Below are 22,247 nucleotides of genomic sequence, written 5' to 3' on the forward strand. Positions count from 1 at the left end.
GGAGAAAAAGGTTGGAAAACTAACTGTTGAGTACTATTCTTAGTACCTGGTGGATGGGATCATTTATACCCCAAACCTCAGCATCACACACTATATTCAGATAACAAACTTGCACATGTACCAACTGAATCTAAAATAAAAGTTGAAAAAATATATACAAATGAAATAGTAGTTATCTCTGGCCTGGCACAGTGGCTCATGCCTATAATCCCAGCACTTTGGAAGGCCAAGACGGGTGCATCACTTGAGGCCAGGAGTTCAAGACCAGCCTAGTCAACATGGTGAAATCCCATCTCTACTAAAAATACAAAAACCAGGATTAGCTGGGCGTGGTGGCATAAGCTTGAACCCATAATCCATAAACCCATAATCGCTTGAACCCAGGAGGCGGAGAGCTGAGATCACGCCACTGCACTCCAGCCTGGGCGACAGAAAGAGACTTCCATCTGAAAAAAAAAAAAAAATAGTGGTTATTTCTTATTATGAGTGTTTTTTTTTCTTCATTATATTTCACATTTAAAATTTATTTTATAATGAGTATATATTCCATTTTATTAAAAGGTAATTATGTTTTAAAATCTAAAAAGTAAGCATAAATTTCAAAAATGCCAGACCAAATTAAAGGGGTTTCATTCATGTGAATACTTATGGAAGATTTACTCATAATCCCCAAAACTGTATGCAACCAAGATGTCCTTCAATGGGTGAATAAATAGACATACTGTGGTATAAATGAGGTATCAAGCCACAAAAGGACATCAGTGAATCTTAACTGCAAATTGCTAAGTGAAAGAAGCCACTCTGAAAAGGCTGCATACTGTATTATTCTAATTATATGACTTCCTGAAAAACATAAAACTATAATGATGATACAAAAGTTCAGTGGTGCCAGGGGTTCAGAGGGTTGAATAGGTTAACCACCAGGGACTTCGTAGGACAGTAAAACTATTCTCTATGATAGTGGTAGATACAGGATACTACATGTTTGTCAAAACCCATAGAATTTTACAGCACAAAGAGTGGATCTTAATATATACACATTTTTAAAAAATTTAAGAGGTTCAGGGATCCCAGGGATGAAGTGTAGCATGTGACAAAACAATTTAACTGTAATAAAATATATGAAACAACCTCATTGAAGGGTGTGGGAAGAAAGGTCTTGACATAAGTCACTATAGAAATGAGTGGAGTCTGTAAAACTAAAGGCAAAAGAAACTACATAAGCTCTCGACTTTAACAAAGTTATTTCCCATGAGGTACAGGTTAACAGTTCTGATACTGCTGTACATGTGTACTGAAATTGAACAATAAGTAAATGGATGGCAGATAACGGAAGCCAGGTTTCTCACTGTTGCAGTTGAGAGGTTACAGATAAGTAGAGAAAGGAAGTTTAAATTATCCATATGGATTATTAATTGTCCTTTGGCAATAGATTAGAATTGGAGACATAAGAAAGATCTCATGTTTAGCTTAACATAGATACAGATCATTACACATAAAAGAAACATTTATAGAAATGTGCATATACAAAGGTCTCGATGCACATCTATTTCCTTGCTCGGTCAGCTAACAGGGCCTAGAATCAATAACACCCCAACAGCAACAAGAACACCTAGCACCCAGATTTTGGGCTCCAATGCAATTCTCCAATAAATGAAATCAGGGGTCCTAGAAGAAGTGGGCCAAGAAATATGCAAGATAATCCTGGAGAAACTTGTAGTGCCAGAAAGTAAGGAGTGCTAAAAACAGGAAAAAAAAAAAAAAGATGGAGTGTACCAAAAGGCCTTGTGAGTCAGCCAGAAAAACACTCAATGGATAAAGATGGAGCAATTTGAGCAACAAAATAAAACAGTATTGGATTATAACCTGAAGTATAAAATATCCATGAGTTCATACTGATATAAATATGCTTTTAAATAAATGGCAACAGAGAGATAAATTTCCCATGCAGATTTCCAAATAAATTTTGTAGATACTCCATCCTCAAAAAGTGGAGCATAACTCTCCAATTAAGTGTAGGGTGCACACGGTAACTTCCTTAAAAAGATTTCAGTATTGAAAGGCGAAGGAAATAACTTCATAATGGATGAAACTGACACACACTACCTCAAACTAGGTGATCAAGTTTAATCAACATCAACAGTAATAAGTCATGTTGATAGTATGTATGCTTGGTATGTAATAAAAATGTCACTTCACCTCTGTGGTCTTCCTCAAATCTGTTAAGGTAATCAGAAACAAGGAATGACTGAGAAGCTGTCACAGTCAAGAGGAGCCTAAGAAGATGTGATGACTAAATACAATGTGGCATCTTGGATGGGATGCTAGAACAGGAAAAGGACATTAGGTAAAAACTAAGGAAATCTGGCCAGGCGCAGTGGCTCATGCCTGTAATCCTAGCACTTTGGGAGGCCAAGGCGGACAAATTGCTTGAGTCCAGGAGTTCAAGACCAGCCTGGCCAACATGGTGAGACCTCATCTCTTCAAAAAGATAAAAAAAATAGCCAGCTGCGGTGGCGTGCACCTACAGTCCCAGCTACTTGGGAGGCTGAGGTGGGAGAATCGCTTGAGTCTGGGAGGTGGAGGTTGCAGTGAGCCAAGATCGCACTATTGCACTCCAGCCTGGGCCGCAGGGCGAGACCATGTCTCTATAAATAATAATAATAATGATAATGAAAAAAAGGAAATCTGAATAAAGTATGGACTTAATAACAAGGTATCAACATTGCTTCATTCAATGTAACAAACACACTATACTAATGTTAAGATCTGAATAATAGGGAAAAGTTTGGTGGGGGGTATATGGGAACTCTGTACTGTCTGAATGTTTTTTCTATAAATCTCGAATCATTTTAGGATGAAAAGTTTATTTTAAAATAAGCCAAACAAGGCTGGGCATAGTGGTTCACACTCATAATCCCAGAACTTTGGGAGACCAAGGCAAGAGATCAGTTGAGACCAGAAGTTCAAGACCAGCCTGAGCAACATAGCAAGATCCCACCTCTAAAAGAAAAACTTTAAAAAATATTAGCTGGGCATGTTGACACATGCGTGTAGTTCCAACTACTCAGGAGGCTGACACAGGATAGCTTGAGCCCAGGAGTCCGCTGCAGTGAGCTGTGACTTTGCCTCTGGTCACATGATTTGTGGTTCAACCAGGTCAAGGCCTATGCAGAAGGCAAATATCTAGTGTAGAATAGTATGAAGGTGGTTCATCATTATGAGTATGTGGAGAGAACCCTGATTTAGCTGGCAAAGCAAAAATTACAAACACACAGAAACATACACATGCATTGTCTCCTACACATATTTGACATTCAATTCATATCCACAAATAAGGAATTTGATATGTGTTTTCAGCCTGTTACTGACACCAGGATGTTCTTTTCCAGACTCTGGAATTCTAGTGCAACTTATAAAGACCACAGTGACTCAGAATCTTAAGGTAATTTATTTAATATAAGTACACCCACTTGGGTGACACATAAGGGAAAACACAAACATTTTTTCCTGCTCCAAAAGGATCACTGTGACTAAAGAAATATACGTGGAATTAAAAAATACCCTCTGCCATCACATTTCATATTCCACTCTCAATTTTCAGCTTACTCCCACCACTTTAACCGCCACCGTGAATGACAAGGGGTAAGGGAATATTATCAAGAGAAACAGGGGGTCAGAGTACTCCTGTAGCCTTCACCCTCCAACCAGAATCCTTTGACCTCAGACATCCCTTCCTACTTTCTCCTCCCAAGCTCTGAGCACTTTGTGACATTCATTTTAACATTATGTGATTTGGGTCATTTTACCATATGTAGCATTAAAAAATAAAATGATGAATTTACCTAAATCTTACATGTAAAAAAATGTATTCGGTCTATTCATGAGTGTTAATTAAACTAGGAAATGCAGGATATAAGTCTGTAACATGACTCCATTCTAGAACAGCTTTGATCCCAGAATTTGCATCTTCAGTAAGAAGCTGTAAAGTCCACTGGGAGAACATTAGCTTTGCAAAGAACGTTGGAGGTCTTCTAATCCAAAGTTCTACCTGATACATAAAACCATTCTTAAACATTTCTGCCAAGTGGGCTTCTGCTGAAGCAGCTCCAGAAAGGAAAGTATCTACAATTAAATGATAGAAAGTTCCTAACAGTAGGCAAAAACTTTGATTTATCTGAACATTTGAATTGATCTGCCCTCTGGAGGTACTCAGGTAAATGCTACCTCTCTTCTGTATGACAGGTCTTCAATTATTTGAAGAAAATATCCACAAACTTGTCTTTAGAGTAAAGCATTCCTGATTATTTCAAAAACTGTCTTGTCTGCTTGTAAACCAGTCACCTTCTTGGTCACTTTCCAGGTTGTCTCTGTCCATCTTGATTGTACCACTCTGATATGACCCAAATCTCCCAACATAAACTATAAAGTACAGAATAAACATGATTTTTGAGGCCTTCCTTGTTCTGGAAACCATAACTCTATTAATGGAGTTTAATATTTCATTATATGTGGTACACTGTAACCTCACATGGCTGGCTCACGTTGAACTTTAATTAAAACTACAGTCTTCTTGGCCAGGAGTGGTGGCTCACGCCTGTAATCCCAGCACTTTGGGAGGCCCAGGAGGGTGGATCATGAGGTCAGCAGTTCAAGACCAGCCTGGCCAAGATGGTAAAACCCCGTCTCTACTAAAAATACAAAATTTAGCCGGGCGTGGTGGCAGGTGCCTGAAATCCCAGCTACTCGGGAGACTGAGGCAGGGAACTGCTTGAACCCAGGAGGCAGAGGTTGCAGTGAGCCAAGATCGTGCACTGCACTCCAGCCTGGGTGACAGAGCAAGACTCCATCTCAAAAAAGAAAAAAAACTGGAGTCTTCTTCATATATGCGATTGTTAGGCCACATAACTATCTCCCCTTGGTAACTGAATTTTTGATATAAGTACAGGACTTCATATTTGATCCTATTCAGTTTAATCCTGCTAGATTTGGCTATTTTTCTCAGCCCCGAAGGACTTTCTGGATCATGTTAGTGATACCAAGTACATTTATTCTGCCATCTAATTCTATATTATTTGCAATGGGATGGGCATGCTATTTTTATATGTTCTTGCTAGTCATTATAAAACAACTTTGATGGGACAGAGCTGAGGTTGGAAACCTTCATTCACTTTGATATCCATATTGTTGAACACTGTCAATTCAAATTATTAACCCATCTACTGTCCTGTCATTATCATCTTGTTACTCCATTTTAATCTCAAGGACATTATGAGAAACTGCCAAATGGCTTTGAGATCTCTGGAAGGCAGTTCAGCAAAAAGGTGGGCATCCTCCGGAGCACCTGAAGTACAAGTGGCCCATGTGATTGCTTTTTTGGAGACATACTGTTATGTATTAGGCCACTATAAACAGATGTATTTAAGGGCAGTTTCAAATATTAGTCACAACTTGAAAGTAAGAAAGGCAAAGCTCTAAGTTGCAGTTACTGATTTATGACAGAGTTGAATCTCACATGTACATTTTTGTGTAAACTGCTCCAATACGAACAATAGCAGAGATGTATTTATTTAACAAGATCTAATAATGTTCTCCTGAACAACATCCAGGAGGCCAGCTAGTATACAACTTATTGTAAAATCTCTGATTAACAGACCAGTATAGTCTAATAGACTTAAGGGGAGGCAGTATAATGTACTGCTTAAGAGCAGTCTAGAATCTCCGAATTGGGGGCCGGGCGCGGTGGCTCAAGCCTGTAATCCCAGCACTTTGGGAGGCCGAAACGGTGGATCACGAGGTCAGGAGATCGAGACCATCCTGGCTAACATGGTGAAACCCCGTCTCTACTAAAAAATACAAAAAACCAGCCGGACGAGGTGGCGGGCGCCTGTAGTCCCAGCTACTCGGGACGCTGAGGCAGGAGAATGGCGTGAACCCGGGAGACGGAGCTTGCAGTGAGTTGAGATCCGGCCACTGCACTCCAGCCTGGGCCACAGAGCGAGACTCCGTCTCAAAAAAAAAAAAAAAAAAAATCTCAGAATTGGGTTCAAACCTTGACTCTGTCACTTAATAGTAAGTAGTGTGACCTTGCTCAAGTTACTTAAGTCTCATTCAGCTTATTTCCTTATCTGTAAGCTGGGGAAGCTTGTCATAGTGCTATCTTATAGGGCTTCTACGATATTGAATGTAGCAATGAATATGGTAGCTATTATTGTTATTCTAACCTAACAAAATTTAGTTTGACAATCTTGTGAAATACATGCTAGGGCACAGTAATCATCTCTCTTCCTTCTTTCAAGCTCATCAACCATGCTTTTAATAATGAATTACAGAATCCTTCTTGAAATTATCTTAAGTTTGCTAATTTACACATGTGGCCAAGAAGTCCTAAATATGGATTCCAAAAGTGCTGTTTTAGGGAGCTCAAATCTGTGCTCAGATACCTCAATACAGCTGGAGCTATATGCCTCAATTCATACCCACTGGACAAATAAATGTTGTCCTTGAATGCTGGGACAAACAACTCATTTTTAAAATGACATTACCCAAACTTTTGAACTTGTTGGTTTACAGCAGCTTTTGCCAAGGGTTTTTACCCATGGTCAAAGTGTGTAAAGCCTATGCAAGCATGTGCACCACCTGATGAAGCCTGCTTTTTGAGGTGGCTTCAGTCTGATATCTGCTGAATCATGCTTCTCCTTTCTATTTATAGAAAACTGCTTTTCCCCTAAGTCTTCTAACAGAATTCTGGGAAAATGGTGGCATGAGAATAGGTCCTTAATTCTATGAGGCATTGTCTCATTCTGTCACCCAGGCTGGAGTGCAATGGTGTGATCTCAGCTCACTGCGATCTCTGCCTCGTGGGTGCAAGTGATTCTCGTGCCTCAGCCTTCCGAGTAGCTGGAATTACAGGTGTGCAACACCACGCCCGGTTAATTTTTTTGTATTTTTAGTAGAGATGGGGTTTCACCACGTTGGCCAGGCTGGTCTCAAACTCCTGACCTCAAGTGATCTGCCCACCTTGGAATCCCAAAGTACTGAGATTACAGGCGTGAGCCCCTGCGCCTAGCCTCGGTATATTTTTTAAATAAAATACTACTAAATTAGGAATATCAAAATTGCCAAATAATTTAACTTTTTTACATATACTAAATTAAGCTGTATGACGAACATTTTCCATCAGGTCAGTCTGGCTTTGTGGCTAGAGTTATCAATTCATTTAGGATAATGTCAAAAGTCTGAATTTGAATCCCTTTTTGAATTATGAGACACAGGCCAAATTGCTTTCCTGACATCCCAACCCTGATCACTAGGCTAGGCCCTAATAGGAATTAGTCCATTTGGTCCTATTTTGACACTGCAGATCAATATAAAATGGAGCAGGCTGTCCTCTCTCAAGAGGGCAAGCTTGTCCACACCCAAATACAGGTGTCTCCTGATCATAGTTTCTCAACTAGCATGGTGATCTCAACTTGATGCAAGAGTCCCCTTTAATGAACCAACAGGTTTTGTTTCCAAGTTGTTTATCTGCCCCCTCCTGCCCCTCCCCTCCCACACAAGTAGTGAAAGTATATATGATATCACGTACCTGAAACAGAGGCCAAAAGCAAATGAGGAAAGCTGTCTTGAGGGTGAAGTCATCCTGCTGGGTTTGCCCCAGCACTAGCTCCCTCCCTACTACCACATCTTGCTGGATCACAGAGCCATTGGGAGGGGGTGACAATCCAGTAAACAGGGAATGGATATAAAAAAACTGATCCACTCTTGTTGGATGGGGTGACAACCCAGTAAACAGTGCATGGATACAAAAAAATTGTTCCACTCTTGTTGGAGGGGGAGGGATAGCAGGTTAGGATATACCCTTCTTGATTCAATGATGAATAAATGGATAAATCTTGGATCAATAGTAGATGAAGAAAACCCAAAACAAAAACAGAGCCTTTAAAAAGATCCTGCAACATAATAGGAGGAAAATACATCATGTAAGAGATGGAGGAAGAACAGTTAAAAGTAATTTTTAAAAGGGCAAAATAAATGAAGTTATAAGCAAAAATTAATAAACTCAGAAGCAATATAATGGTAGACTTAATAAATTAAAGACCTGGATCTTTTCCAAGAGAAAACAAAATACACTTAAAAATAAACATTTGGCAAAGCTAATTAAATAATTCTCTGTTCCTTGAGTGTTTGAAAGAAACTGATCTGCTAAACTGTCTGAGTCAGGCCTCAGCCAATATCCAGTTTCTACTATGCATTGATGATTGATTTCTTGTTATTTTCTATGCCTACAATTTTAGTATTCACTTCCATATAAAATCATCTGTCATTAAAATTACTGAATTCATTATGACAGACTTTGTGATTATGTCAAATACCTGGCATGATATGGTAATGAAATAATAAATCACCATTTCCTAAGTTGGTGTTCTGAGGAACACCGACAGGCCAAATGTTATTAGGTGTGTTTAAAAGAAAACAAAAAAAAAGGTGGTTCTGTGCTTAAATAAGTTCGGAAAATGCTGAGTTACACAAAGTTAAATAGTTTTTTTTTTTAATTGAAGAAGCTACTCATTAAAAAAAAAAATACTAGCCAACATTTATTGAACAATGAGTCTCCAAGAGAGATTAAAGTATACAGCATTTTGCAAACGTATTTACCTGTGTCCCAGAAGAATATTTTTTTTTCACAAAACACAATTTGGAATTGCTGTAGCAAACACATTCTGGCTAAAATGAGAAACAAGACAAAAATGCCACTGCCACCTTTATTATTTAGCACTGTTATGAAAATGTTTAACCCATGCAGTCAGAAACTATGTTATAAATTTTGAAAAGTAAAACATATAATTATAACATCATGGATAGGATAGGATTTCTCACCTGGAAAAACTCAAAAGGATCAAATGAATATCTCTAAAATTAACAGATTTCAATAAATTGCCAATTTAAAATAATCTATGCAAATAAATTCTTCTCCGATATAGCAAAAATGACCCCATAGGTAACATATTAAAAGCTCCAATAAGCAGTATCAACGTGTTCCCTGTATGTCTGTATTACCTAGGAACATATTTATTACAAATTATATAGGATTTAAATAAAACTCTCTTGAAGGATATATAAAGTTTTTTAGAAACAAGGCAACATATGTTTCTGGAAAGCAATGCAATTCTGTAGTCCTCATAGTCATATAAATTTAAGAGAATCCCAACCAAATTCTCAATATATTTTTTGGGGAAGAATCTATTAACCGTAAAATTCATCTGGTAAAATAAACATGTCAGAATCATCAGAAAATTGTAAAAAATAAAAAAGATCAAGAGGAGGTCTCACATTAACAGATACAAAGTCCCATTTCTAACTCATCTACAGGCTGGTGTACTGGTGCCACAATGTTCAACGGAACTAAAGGGAATCCAAACACAGAATAAAGTATATACATGTATGACATTTCATATGTTGGGGGAAAAGATAAATATGTTAACAACTGGCTAACCTTTGGGGCAAAAAAGTTAGAATACCTAAATCCATACATCAAGATAATTCCAGACAGGACAAAACATTTTCTTAATGAAACCATATAAGTTAGAGAAATACAGGATAAGATTTATATAATCTTGGGGTGGGATAACCCTCCTAAACACGATCCTAGGGCCAAAAGGCAAAAAGAAAAAGATTTATCCATTTTTTAATTTTTTATTTTTTTTTAGTCATTTTTAATGCATTTTTCTCTGTGCACAAGAGAAATAACTGATGAAGTCAAAAGATACACTTTCCTTTATACATAGCAGTTAAAAGTAATGCAAACATCACATGACACTTTCAGTGAAAGTTACATTTCCAATTACAAATCAAAATGCATATTAGGGTCTCTTTACGGGAGAAGTTGAAAAGGAAGTCTTAGGTAAAAAGCACTTTCCTGGCATTACTACACTGATCCTTCGGGCTGCACAAAGATTAAGGTCATATACAGTCAATCAGCAAATGTTGACACAATGTTACACTGTAAATTTTCTGTACAATTAAATGTATACTTAGAGATACCAGGATAAACATTTCTACTATATTTTAACTGAACTTGCCTAGCCAACATTTTCACTGAGAAGTTTATCAAAGATGCTGTAAGATTCTACAAAACTGTGAGACATACCTAGCTCCAGAAACATTTCTTGTATTCTTTCTCATTTTGGTTACACATATTACACTCAGATTCTACTGTAATATTTTTAGATGTACAGTGCCAACTGTGCTTACTGTACTGTATACAAATATAGCAAAAAAGATCAATGAATGGTACAAATCTTACAGCATTTTGCTAGCAAAAATACATGCCAAAGTCACAATAAGCAATATCGTACCACAAATTAGAGAGCTTCAAATAATTTGCTTCTGTTTTTAATATCTTCATTCTACATTAAATTACTATCATAGGCTAATGTTTAAAAATGCAAATAAATTGGACATCTGTAGGACAACACTTGTTCACCCAACTGTGAAGGTTGATACTTGTTTCCAAAAATCACAATAAATGCAGAATAAAGAGAAGTGTTTGCATGCAACACTTTTGAGTGAAACAGCATTGATTCCCACCATTCAAATCGGGTAAGGAAGGAAACTAAAGGAAATAAGGAAGGAAGGAAACAAAGAGGGAGGAAGGGGGGAGACAAGACGAAGGGAAGGAAAGAAAAATAAGCAAAGGAGAAAGGGAGTGAGGGAAGTAGGAGAGAGGGACTCCATCTTAAAACGCATCATATTAGACTGATAACTAGACAGATTTAAAAGAATCAAAATGAAAGTAAAGAACGATTTTGTGTGTGTGTTTAAAGATTTAAGAGCCATTATCAAAAATAAGATACATTTTTTTTCCAGGTACAGAAATGTGATTACGATGGCTGGGAGCCCAGCAGCCTTTCAATGGCTGCATTGATGTCGCCTCCTGTTGCTATTAGGGCCTGCAAGTTTGCTTCACGGTTTAAGAACCCCATTGCGTTGAGCTGTTCCAGTTGTTGCTGAAATCTGACTTCTGGATTCGGCAGCTGTGGAGCATTTGCTCCAGCCAGAGCCTGCACCATTTGCTGAATGAACTGCTGGTTGGGTCCAGATTCTGATGTAGGACTCGTGGTTTCACTGGGTGCAGCGCTGGACACAGTAGGCCCAGTGGGGCCACCAGAGCCGGTGGAGCCAGGGGGGCCTGCAGGGCCAGTGGGTCCTATGGGCCCAATGGGGCCTATGGGGGTAAAAGGGACTATAGGGCCTATAGGGCCTAGGGGGGTGACTGGGCCTACAGGGCCTATAGCGGTTCCCAGCACCCCCACCCCCACACCTGGAGTGAAGCTTGGAATCAGGCCAGGTGCTTCAGTGGCTAATGTCTGTAGCCCCTGCTGGATCTGCATTAAAGCCTGCATTGCTCTTGGGTTTGACATGGCTGACAGTGTGTCTGGATTCTGCATCTGCTGCAGGAAGGCTGGGAGCTGTGGCCGCATCTGCTCCTGCAGCTGAGGATTTGCAGTAAACAGCGGGCTATTCAGCATCATCTGTGCAGCCAAATCTGGATTCTGGCTCAGCGACTGCATCATGCTTCTCATGTAGGGCGCCGACAGCATATTCTGAATCAGCTGGGGGTTTTCAGTTATCTGTTGCAGCAGGCTCTGCATGCCTGGGGTACTAAAGATGCTGGCGACATAATTAGCGGCAGCAACGGTGTTCCCAGTAGCATTGCTGGAACTATTGCCAGACCCACTACCAGTGCTCGTGGTCGTGCTGGTAGTTGCAGAACTCTGGGTAGCTGGCGGTGGTGCCCATGGATTGGGTAGTGGATCGCGATTTTCTGTGCGGGAAGGCTGCGTACCTTCCCCAGAGGAGGAACTACTCCCCACGGAGGCAAACGGATTACCCCCAAACTGCTCTTGTGCGGCATTCAGCATCGGCTCTTGAATGTCAGTGTACATGCGCCGTAAAGCATTATAGCCACCTGGGATGCTTTCTAGATTGCTAAGAGCCAGGTCTTGATTTCTCATCATCTCTTGCATCATGGCTGGATTCCTGGCAATTTCGAGTGTCTGCCTCATTATATCTGGGTTGTTGAGCAGGTGACTGATTTCTGGGTTTCTCTGAATCAATTGCTGCATCTGTGGATTAGCCATAATGAGCTGCCTCATCAGATCGGGATTCGAAAGCATGCTCTGAACAAAGGGATTTTCCATGATCTGGATCATCATCTCAGGGCTGGCCATGAGCTGCTGCTGCATCTGGCTCTGGAGCTCAGAGAAGTTGGTCGAGCTCAAGCCCAGGCTGCTAAGGCCTGCAAGTCCTCCCAGGCTCCCCAACCCAAACGGGTTGCTATTTGTGGAAATAGGTGTGGAGTTACTCCTGGGAGTCGACGCCGAGGTAGCGTTAGTTCCCGCGGCATTGCTAGGCTGCGTGGACTGGCCCTGAGGTCGGTTCTGGCTTTTGATGACAAGGTGAACAGTCAGCCCATCATGGATGCCATGCTGGATCAAGGTATCTTGATCTTTTAAGATTTTTCCGGCAAAAATCAGCACGAGCTGATCGGTTTGGGATTTGAAGCGTTTCGAAATCGCTTCCTTAAACTGCTGAACCGAGCTGTTCTCGGGCACCGCGAACTCCTCTTTCTCTTTGGGAGTCTTCACAGTGACTTTGATGATTTTAGGCTCAGCCGGGGCAGCAGCCGAGCCTTGGGCCGCAGCAGGGCCGCGGGAGGGGCGCGGGGGGCCGCTGCTCTCGCCATTCTCAGCCATGGCGGCCGCGGTGACGCAGGCGGGCAGGGAAGGCGCGGGCGGGCGAAAGAGAGAGAGCGAGGGAAGGAGGAAGGAAGGAGGCGCCGCCGCAGCGGGCTGGGCCGGGTCGGGCGGGGAGCGCGGAGCACGGTACCTCTCTGATGAAGACTGCGGTTCCCTGGTCCTCCGGTGGAGAAAGGCCTGGGCGTAGGCCGCGGGCTGAGGTCTCCGCGCTCCGGTCTCTGGGCCTCCTCCTCCGCCGCCTTGTGATCCGACCGCGCGCACTCCCAGCAACTCTGGCAGCCGCTCCGCCTGCTGCTCCCCGCCCCTTCCCCTCCCCCAGTTCGGCGCTCGCCTCCCCGCCCCCTCTGCTGACGCGGCGCCAGGCCTAGATTGATAGATTTGGCTCGGTCAAAATTAAAAACTTCTGCACTGAAAAGAAAAAAAGGGAGAGAGCGAAACAAAGGGAGAGAGAGAGAGAGAAGAGAACAGAACAGTACAGAGCAGGCGAGGCAGAGAGGGTGGGACGGAGAGAAGGAGGCGGTAGAGAGTCAGCTTCTGTAAACCACATTAAAAGACCGATGGAGAATGTATATTAGCAATCTGTAAGGCAGTAAAAGGGTGAAAGCCTGAATCGAACCGATCCCACGTATAAGACGAAAAATGAATAATAAAGAACTCTGACAAAGCAAAAAGAAAGAGGAACACCCCCAATGGGGGAAGGGAAGAAGACAGAGCAGGAGCATGCATTTTACAAAAGGAGTGCAAATGGCCAATAGACATTTAAAAAAAGATGATTAATTTCACTAGCAATCAAAAAAAATTCAAGTTAAAACAATAAAATTCTACTTTTGGCTTATCATATTGGCAGGGAAAAAAAATAATGATAAACCTTCTTGTTGACAGGGACCCTAAAAAATGCACTCTCAGGCTAGTTGAAGTGTGAATTGTTACAACCATAGGGCAATTTGAAAATATACATCAGCATTTTGAATGTTTACACCTTTATTTAGAAATGCCTAACCTAGACAATTCGCCTAATAATCGTATGAGGATGCAAAACTATTTATGTATAAAATGTATATACATTGTAGCATTTAAAACGTTATTTAAATATATTAAATATCTGTTTACATGAGATTAGTCGAGCACATAATATTACCATACAAGAAAATATAGAGTGTCTTTAAAGGTATACATGAACCAAACTGTAGTTATAGGGAAATCACAGAGTATTTTCAATTTTGCCTTTGTATATTTCTGTACAGTTAAAAACTATATAAGAATGTATGTTCCAATATCAAAAATACAATATATTTTTATTTTAAAAGCAATTTTTGAACAGTTAGTTGTATATGTAAACCGTATGTGTAAAAAAATCTGAAAGGCTATACACAAATAAGTTAATGGCTGTTAGTACTGTTTGCTGAAATTATGAATAATTCTTATTTTCTACTTTCATAAGATTTTGAATTTTCTGATGATTTTTGTAAGTATGCACTACAGAAAGGTATTTTGGGAAAGAGTATGGGTAGAAATTGACAGGCACATAATAGTAGTGGCAAACATTGACATATTTACCTAATTTCATTACAGATTAAGTAAGAGCAATAAAGATGTAGCAATGCTGAGAAAGAGAATTTGAAAAATAGAAGAAATAATTTCAAATTTATCTATATATTTCTAACTCTAGGTTAAACCACACAAAAAATTCTTCCCCCACCCCCACCCTCTACCAAGCAGCCACCAAAGAACCACTGATTTGAACATTTAACAGCATTTCAAACTCATTAGGTCACAAATACTTTAATAAATCTCAAGATAAGAAAAATATATATATACAGGTATGTTATATCCATTGATGGAGAAATGGAATAATATAGTATGTTTAATATAATTTATAAAATACAGAGGTAAAAGAATGACTAGCTTTAAATATGTTAATATGTATAGATCTAAAAAGCTAAATTAATTAGTGTTAGGGTGGTGCAAAAGTAATTGCGGTTTTTGCCATTGAAAGTAATGAATTGTTACTATTATACAATGGTTTTTGCCATTGAAAGTAATGGCTAAAACCACAATTACTTTTGCACCAACCTAATACATGCCAAACAGCATTCGAATACATTCTTATGTATATTTGAAATATTCTTTTAGAAATATACCAAACTTGCACACATGAGGAAGAAGAAATGGAACAGGATATAGGATAGTGATTAAAGGGAACTTAAATATGTAAAAATGCTTTTTATCTTTAAAATGAAGGCAAGTATGGTAAAATATCAGCAACAGTTAATTATGGGTGGTGAGAATATGAAAATATTATAGGTAATCTTTAATTTCAATAGAATAAAACTAGATATTAATAATCAAAGTATGAACAAAAAACCAATCATTTGATTATTAAAACAAAACTGAATAATTTTGGGACAAAGTGCAATGTTCTTATTAGAATAAATTTACCAAAATAATGATAATGAGAGCATATACAGCAACAATAATGCTAGGAATTTTCTACGTGTGATCTGAGAACATTGTTAAGAATGCATGTTTCTAGGCCCCATGCCAAACCTACTGAAATAAGCAGTGCACTGGAAGCTGCATTTGTATCAAGCTCCAGTTTAATATTATTTCATTTATTAAGTACTATGTGGATGAACTCAGAGTCAAATTTATACATTCAAAGATTTAAAATATCAAACAAAAGATTGAAAATAAGTGAAGTAGGCATTTGAATAAAGAAGACAACGGAAAATAAAAGGAGGGAAACGGGGTGACAGCTATAGAATGATAAAAGCAAATATTAATGAATTAACAAACAGAAAAAATAAAATTTGTTAAGTAAATCTAAGAAGATATTTGAAGAATCAAGTCAAATACACAAATCTTTATTAATTGGTGATTGTCTTGCCTGACAATTCCCTCACCAAAATACACATCAGAGGGGCAAAACCATACTCACCCTCTTAAGGAAACCTTCCACAAACACATTTCTTCGCATTCTCTTTCTTTACCTTAAAAATTATGTGATTTTTTTGACATTTTACTTCAAAATATATTACTGTTAATGTTTTAAGTTACAATGACATAAAATTAACATTTTAGTAGTCGAACATACATATCCTCATTAGTGAAAAGCACAGCATTAATTAGCTGAAACAAAGAAAGCACACCAAGAAAAATATACAAACTAGTATTGTGTGAATAAAATTTAGTCACAGATGAAAGGGAATTTTTTTTTTTTTTTTTAGTAAAAAAGAAATGTGTTGTAAAAATATTGGCTAATGATAAAAGAAAAAAAAAAAAAAAAAACCTCAGTCCTGATGACTACATTTCTAGGAAGATAGATATGGTCAAAATATATTCCAGAAGTAGAAGATCTTAAACTATGTGAGAGACATGTAAGAAAATGAACAAGACCAGGTGCAGTGGTTCATACCTGTAATCCCAACACTTTGGGAGGCCGAGTCAGGCATATTCCTTGAGCCCAGGTTCAAGAACAGCCTGGGTAACATGGCAGGACCCCATCTCTACAATTTTTTTTTTTAAACTAGCTGAGCTTGATGGCTAGTGCCTGTAATCCAAGCTACATGGGAGGATGTGGGAAGATCGCTTGTGCCTGGGAGGTGAAATTTGCAGTAAGCCTTGATCACGCCGCCACACTCCAGCCTGGGTTACAAGAAAGTAAATAACTAGTTATTTTAAAAATCAGCTATTTTGTTCATTGTGGCTGCTAAGCTTATGTTTTTTACCCTCTCTCTTTACCAAATCCCACTGAAGTGACAGAAATGAGAAAAATAATAACCCCCTAACAGTTTTGAAAAGGTGGAAAGAGTGCCATCAATGAACTTTTAAGTTAAATATCAAAATAAATTCTAGATTAAAAAATGAAATCATAAAATTTGCAGAAATATATTAGGGCAAATATTTACATAAGCTAGGCATGATGGTAACCTGATGAAAACAACAAAGAAAAATCATGAATGGAAAAATTAATAGATTTCATTAAATAAGAATTTTAAACTATATATCAGCAATGTAATAAAAATTAAGCAGTTAAAGACAAACAAAAAATGCAACATATATAACACATGAGATCTATCCATGACATACAGACATTTCTTACAAATTTTTAAAAAATGAACACTCCAAGGGAAAAATAGGCAAAGGATGTTAACTAGTATCTTACAAAAAAAAAAAAAGTCAGAATGAAAAGAAAAAGGAAAGAAGGAAGAAAGGGAGAAAAGGAAGGAAAAAAGTATGTTATCTTCTTTAAATAAAAAAATACAAATTAAAGTAACTGTGAAATACTTTTTGTCTATAAAATTTAAAAGACCAATATAATATCCAATCTTGACATAATAAAGACTGCCTAAGTTCAAATCCTGGTTCTATTACCTCTGATTGTAAACTGCATGACTTTGGCAAGTAACTTAACTTTTCTGTACTTCAGTATTCTTCATTTATAAAATGATGGACTATTTTGATAATCAAATAAATTAACATATTTTAAGCACCTACAAGTTTCCTGCTCATAGTATGCACTATGTAAGTAGTATTATCATTAGTAGTAGTAGTACAGGAAAGAGGTAACTCATAATCTGCTGGGAATTAAGTTACTTGGTAGGTACAGCTTATTTAAAGGGCAATTTGCTAATAAACACTAAAAGTTTAAGAAAATGTGCAGACAAGTTTACCGAGTAATCCTACTTTTAGGAATTTATCTGGAGGCAGTAATTCTTGCTCGTGGAGTCTCGAGATGATTATACTAAATGTGTTTTCTTCCTGCAGTGTAACTACAGAACCTAAGAGAAATCCCATGATTATTCCGTACTCCTGTTTTTGCATTTGGGGGCAAATAATAAAGTCAGAACTAGAGAAACAGTATTGTGGTATTGTAGCAAGAGATTAAACTGGAGCCAAACAGACCAGGATTTCAACTTCAACTTGGTCACTTACGGTTTTGTGACAGAGTAGTTCATTCATTTCACTGAACCTCAGTTTCTTCGTCAGCAAAAATGGGATTAATACACATACCCTTCAGGGTTGTAGTTACACGCAGTAAGTACATGAGCCAGACAATAATTGCTCTGACACACACTCCTCTCTGAAAATAAAACAAATGAAATAAGTTTACCACTGGTAGGTTAAATTATGAAATGAAGAAACGAACAACAAAACAACACAAAAAACCTAGAAAAGATCAGAGCAGAGATACAGTCTAGCTGGCAGATATGTACTCTGTTCTGGAGATACAGGTTCAAATTACATATCATTTTTGTTCTGACCCTATGCTCCCTATAATCTTCTAATAATTTTGCTTTTTCATCTAGATTGCCTATTAAGAATGTACAAGTCAGGCTATCTTGAATGCCCAGATATTCTAGTGTTAGATATCCACTTTAACCTCCAGGACATAAATTACAAATTGGCAATTCCTGGGCTGGCTTTGGCCTGCCGGCACCTAAAACTTGGAAAATTTCCCCTACAGATTCAGATTTCAAACTTCTCTTTCAAAATTAAATGATCTGGCTACATTGGGCTCATACACTTGAGGGCTATAATTTGACTACAGGTGAATATTGGCTGCCTTCTTTAGATAAGGGTTGTATTCTGATTTGCCAGTCTCCACCAGGTCCAGTTCATGTATTTCCTTATTTAGTTGCCCCATAAGCATTGGAATTTTTCATCTTTTAAGAAGGAGCTCAATAAGCTTTCTCCTCCTTCACTATATCTCCTGAAGAGTAGAAACACTGAAGCACTGAGGTGAATTGGAAAAGATCAAGAACATAATTGGGTCACTTTCTTAAAGAGTGGAATATTAGGCCGGGCATAGTGGCTTGCTCATTCCTGTAATCCCAGCACTTTGGGAGGCAGAAGCAGGAAGATGGCTTGAGGCTTGGGGTTCAAGACCAGCCTGGCCAACACAGCGAGATTCTGTCTCAATAAATAAACAAATAAATAAACAAATTTAAACTTCAGTAAGCAGCAGGTGATCAGAAAAAAAGAATGGAATATTCACCCTTGGGGGCTATAAATATGTTTGTATTGTGGAAAACACTTTCTTCAAATGAAGATGATGATGTTGACGGCAGATAATACTTTTTCTTGAGTTTAATCTTTCCATGACTCTTACCATCAGAATTATATGACTTTGAGTGATTTCCATTTGAAAATTGGGAATAGAGAAAATATGAGATGGCAGTGAAAGTCTGCCTCACTGTGCTGTGTAGAATCAGGTTTTATGTTATAAACTGTGGCATAAGTTGCATTTCATGAGTGCCTTTCAAAAGAATGTAGAAACACTAAATTCCTTTGAGATTTAAAAAATCAATAGAGGGAGAATTAAAATGAAAATAAGAGGTAAGAGAAAAAATGCTCAGGGATAATTAAAAATGAGTATTATAGAAGACCTGGCATAGAAAAAGAAGAATAGATGTTTTATCAGAAGGTAGAAATGAGTAGAATGTCTGCTACTGTCAATCAACCTCATTCAAACCAGTAAGGTAGAAATAATAGACAAAATGGAAGTGTCAGAAGGTGAAATGAGGTCATTAAGGCCTAATCCCTCTAATAATAGAATAGTAGCCATAGGTGATTTTGTAGCCATGAAAAATGCTCTGGGACTGACACAATTATATGAATACATAAATAATTACCCAAAGCAGAAGTTAAGTTTCCAAGACAGTCCTATGAAGTCTAGTTAACTTATAGAGTTGACATTAGCTACATTATAATCAAATGGTAATGTGTTACCATTGAAAACACTTTATGTGAAAATGCATCCCAAGATGCAAATCAGAATATTGACAGAAATAAACTTGGCAGCAGTGGGAGGAGGTGCTTTCTCCACATGCATTGTATGTGAATTCCCAAGACTCTAGAGTCAGTGGAGAAAGTCACAAAAAGGGAAGAAGGTACTTGGGAATCCCTAGTGGCAATAGAGAAATAAAGAGAGTTGAATGGTAATTGAATTGTAAAACCAATTTCTTCAAGGTGACTGTTTCCAGAAGGCAAACTTATGTATGAGATAAATAGGGTGGCTGGCATTTACTTTTACATAGCCTGATGTCTTCAGATTGACATCTGCAGATGGCACCTATTGTTGAATTATGATGTTACAGTCCAGACTCATCAGACATAGAAAATACCCAGGTACAACTAGAAGGAGAATGCAGTGTTTATGGGGAAAGCCTTGTGGTCTGTAGATGGTGGAGGGTAAAACAAAGACGCTGTGCTAGAATTAGTTACAATAGATACAGAAGTGGTAGCAGTCTTATCTAAGGCAGTGATCTTTAAACTTGACTTTGTCTACACAAAGTTCTTTCAAACAGTAGGAGGATAAAGATAGTTTAAAATGAATTAATTTGTAGAGTCTCAATTCCCATATATCTTCTTTCCTAAAACTGATCTGCTAGAAAATGCCCCCAAGGTAAAGGCATCCCCTTTTGCAATTGACCTTTCTCCACTTTACAAAATAAATGCATACTTCTTTCGCATACCCAGGATTTTACAATAGTACATTGCCTATTGCCCCTGGGTATAAAAACCTTGGGGCAACAAACAAAGGGACACTTTGGAATATATATTGATTTCTATGTTCAGAAATTGAATAACTCTAATGACTAGGTAATAACTCCTTTTGCAAATGTGTGATTTCCAATTCTTTGCCTTAGACAAAAACGAAGAAGAACCTAATTGAGTTGTCAACTGATAGGTCATTAAAGTAATTTATGAAGATGAATCATTATGTGATTTTGGAATATTATATATAAGAAAATCAGAGATAGAGGGAATTATTATGACAAAGTATTTACATTCCCATCTATTTGTTTATTTACTAAATGATTTCAGTGCTTATATTTATAAAAACAATATAAAGGAAAATACTTGCTACCAATGAGTAACATTGATATTTAGGTAAATAAACTAATAGGGAAAAAAACTCCCAAATGAAATTAAATCTTACTTATATGTCTTGTATTTATCAAAACTGGTAATATATTTATGCTTTTGATACATTTTGTACTAACAATAATTTTAATGATAATACAAAACAATTTTTTTCAACAAGTTGTTTTATTTATTTGGGGTTTTAAAATTAGTTTATTATTTTAATTGACATAATTTTATATATGTATGAGGTGCAGTGTAATGTTTTGATAGCTGTGTATCATGTATAATGATCAAATCAGGGTAATTAGCATATCCATCCCCTCAAACAGGTATCAGTTCTTTGTGTTGAAAACATTCAAAATCTTCTCTTCAAGCTATTTGAAAATACACAATAAATTATTGTTAGCTATGATCACCCTACAGTACTATGGAATACTGAATCTTATTCCTCCTGTCTTCCTGTAATTGTGTATCCCTTAACCAATTTCTCCTCATCTTCCCCTTTTCTACCCTTCTTAGCCTCTACTAACTACTATTCTACTCTCTAGTTCCATTAGATCAACGGTTTTAGCTTCCACATATGAGTGAGAACACACAGTATTTATCTTTAATACAGAACAGTTTTATCCTTTGAAATTAATTTTGGTTTGTATAATTTTTGTGGTAGAGAAACATGAATAGAGTGATCGATGAAAGGCTTTTTAACATAAAATATCTTCTATTATGTTTAGAAAAATAAATAGAAATATTAAAGAAAAAATATACAATATAAATTTTTCAACTGTTGAAGAAGAATCTGTTATTATATTTTAAAGATGCATGAGGCAGATCTCAAGTTGCTACAGTATTTAGTATCTGTTGGATACATTTAAGAGGCTGACGTGTTAAAAGAAAACTTTGGACAAATTAAACAGATTTTAATTAAGCAGGAAAAAAAAAATTCACGAATTGAGCAGCCTCCAGAATCACAGCAGATTCAAACAGATTCCAGGGATGCCTTGTAGTCAGAATAAATTTATAGACAAAACAAGGAAAGTGATGTACAGAAATCGGAAGTGAGGTACAGAAACAGCTGGATTGGTTACAGGTTGGTGTTTGCCTTATTTGAACACAGTTTGGACACTCCGCAGTGTATGAGTGGTTAAGTATGGCTTCTGGAATTGGCCAAGACTCAGCTACTGTTACAGGCGCACACTTCTGTTAGGTTTTCAATCTTGTCTACCTATTAAGTTAGGTCAAGACTCAAATATAGAAGTACAGAGCCCCTCTCAGGCCATATTTAGTTCACTTTAACAGGTATAACAGTTTATTTCAAAATGTCAATATTCATAATGTCCCAGAAATTGTGTTCTTGCAATTATTTAAATATATGATGACAAACTTTAGATGTCAACTTCAGTATGTCTCAGCAGTTATTTAAGTGTTGCCTTGCTGGCTTTTGTTATGTTTTGCAGGTCCAAAGGTCTCACTTTTACCAGCTGCCAGAATATGGCAGGCCCTGAGCTACTGACTCACACAAATGAAACAGCAGATGAGACTGAGATAAACAGGAGAATGTCGATTTATTATTTTCCAGTGAGAAACGGGACTGTGATGCCTACCTAAAGTACTTAT

The 22,247-nt window shown here is 37.8% G+C and overlaps 1 protein-coding gene across 1 annotated transcript; it reads right to left on the reverse strand.

The window, feature by feature from the left end:
• Positions 1–9,676: 9,676 nt before the first annotated feature.
• On the reverse strand, positions 9,677–13,046 carry UBQLN2 (ubiquilin 2). Its single transcript, XM_007991862.3, has one exon. It carries the CDS (start codon positions 12,756–12,758, stop codon positions 10,884–10,886), a length of 1,875 nt encoding a protein of 624 aa, XP_007990053.1. The 5' UTR covers positions 12,759–13,046; the 3' UTR covers positions 9,677–10,883.
• Between the last annotated feature and the right edge of the window lie 9,201 nt (positions 13,047–22,247).

Source organism: Chlorocebus sabaeus, chromosome X (genome assembly GCF_047675955.1).
Source record: "Chlorocebus sabaeus isolate Y175 chromosome X, mChlSab1.0.hap1, whole genome shotgun sequence".
Taxonomy (NCBI): domain Eukaryota; kingdom Metazoa; phylum Chordata; class Mammalia; order Primates; family Cercopithecidae; genus Chlorocebus; species Chlorocebus sabaeus.

Excerpts from the sequence above, each read along its gene's own strand:
- UBQLN2 (XM_007991862.3), bottom strand. The coding sequence starts at position 12,758 with ATGGCTGAGAATGGCGAGAGCAGCGGCCCCCCGCGCCCCTCCCGCGGC.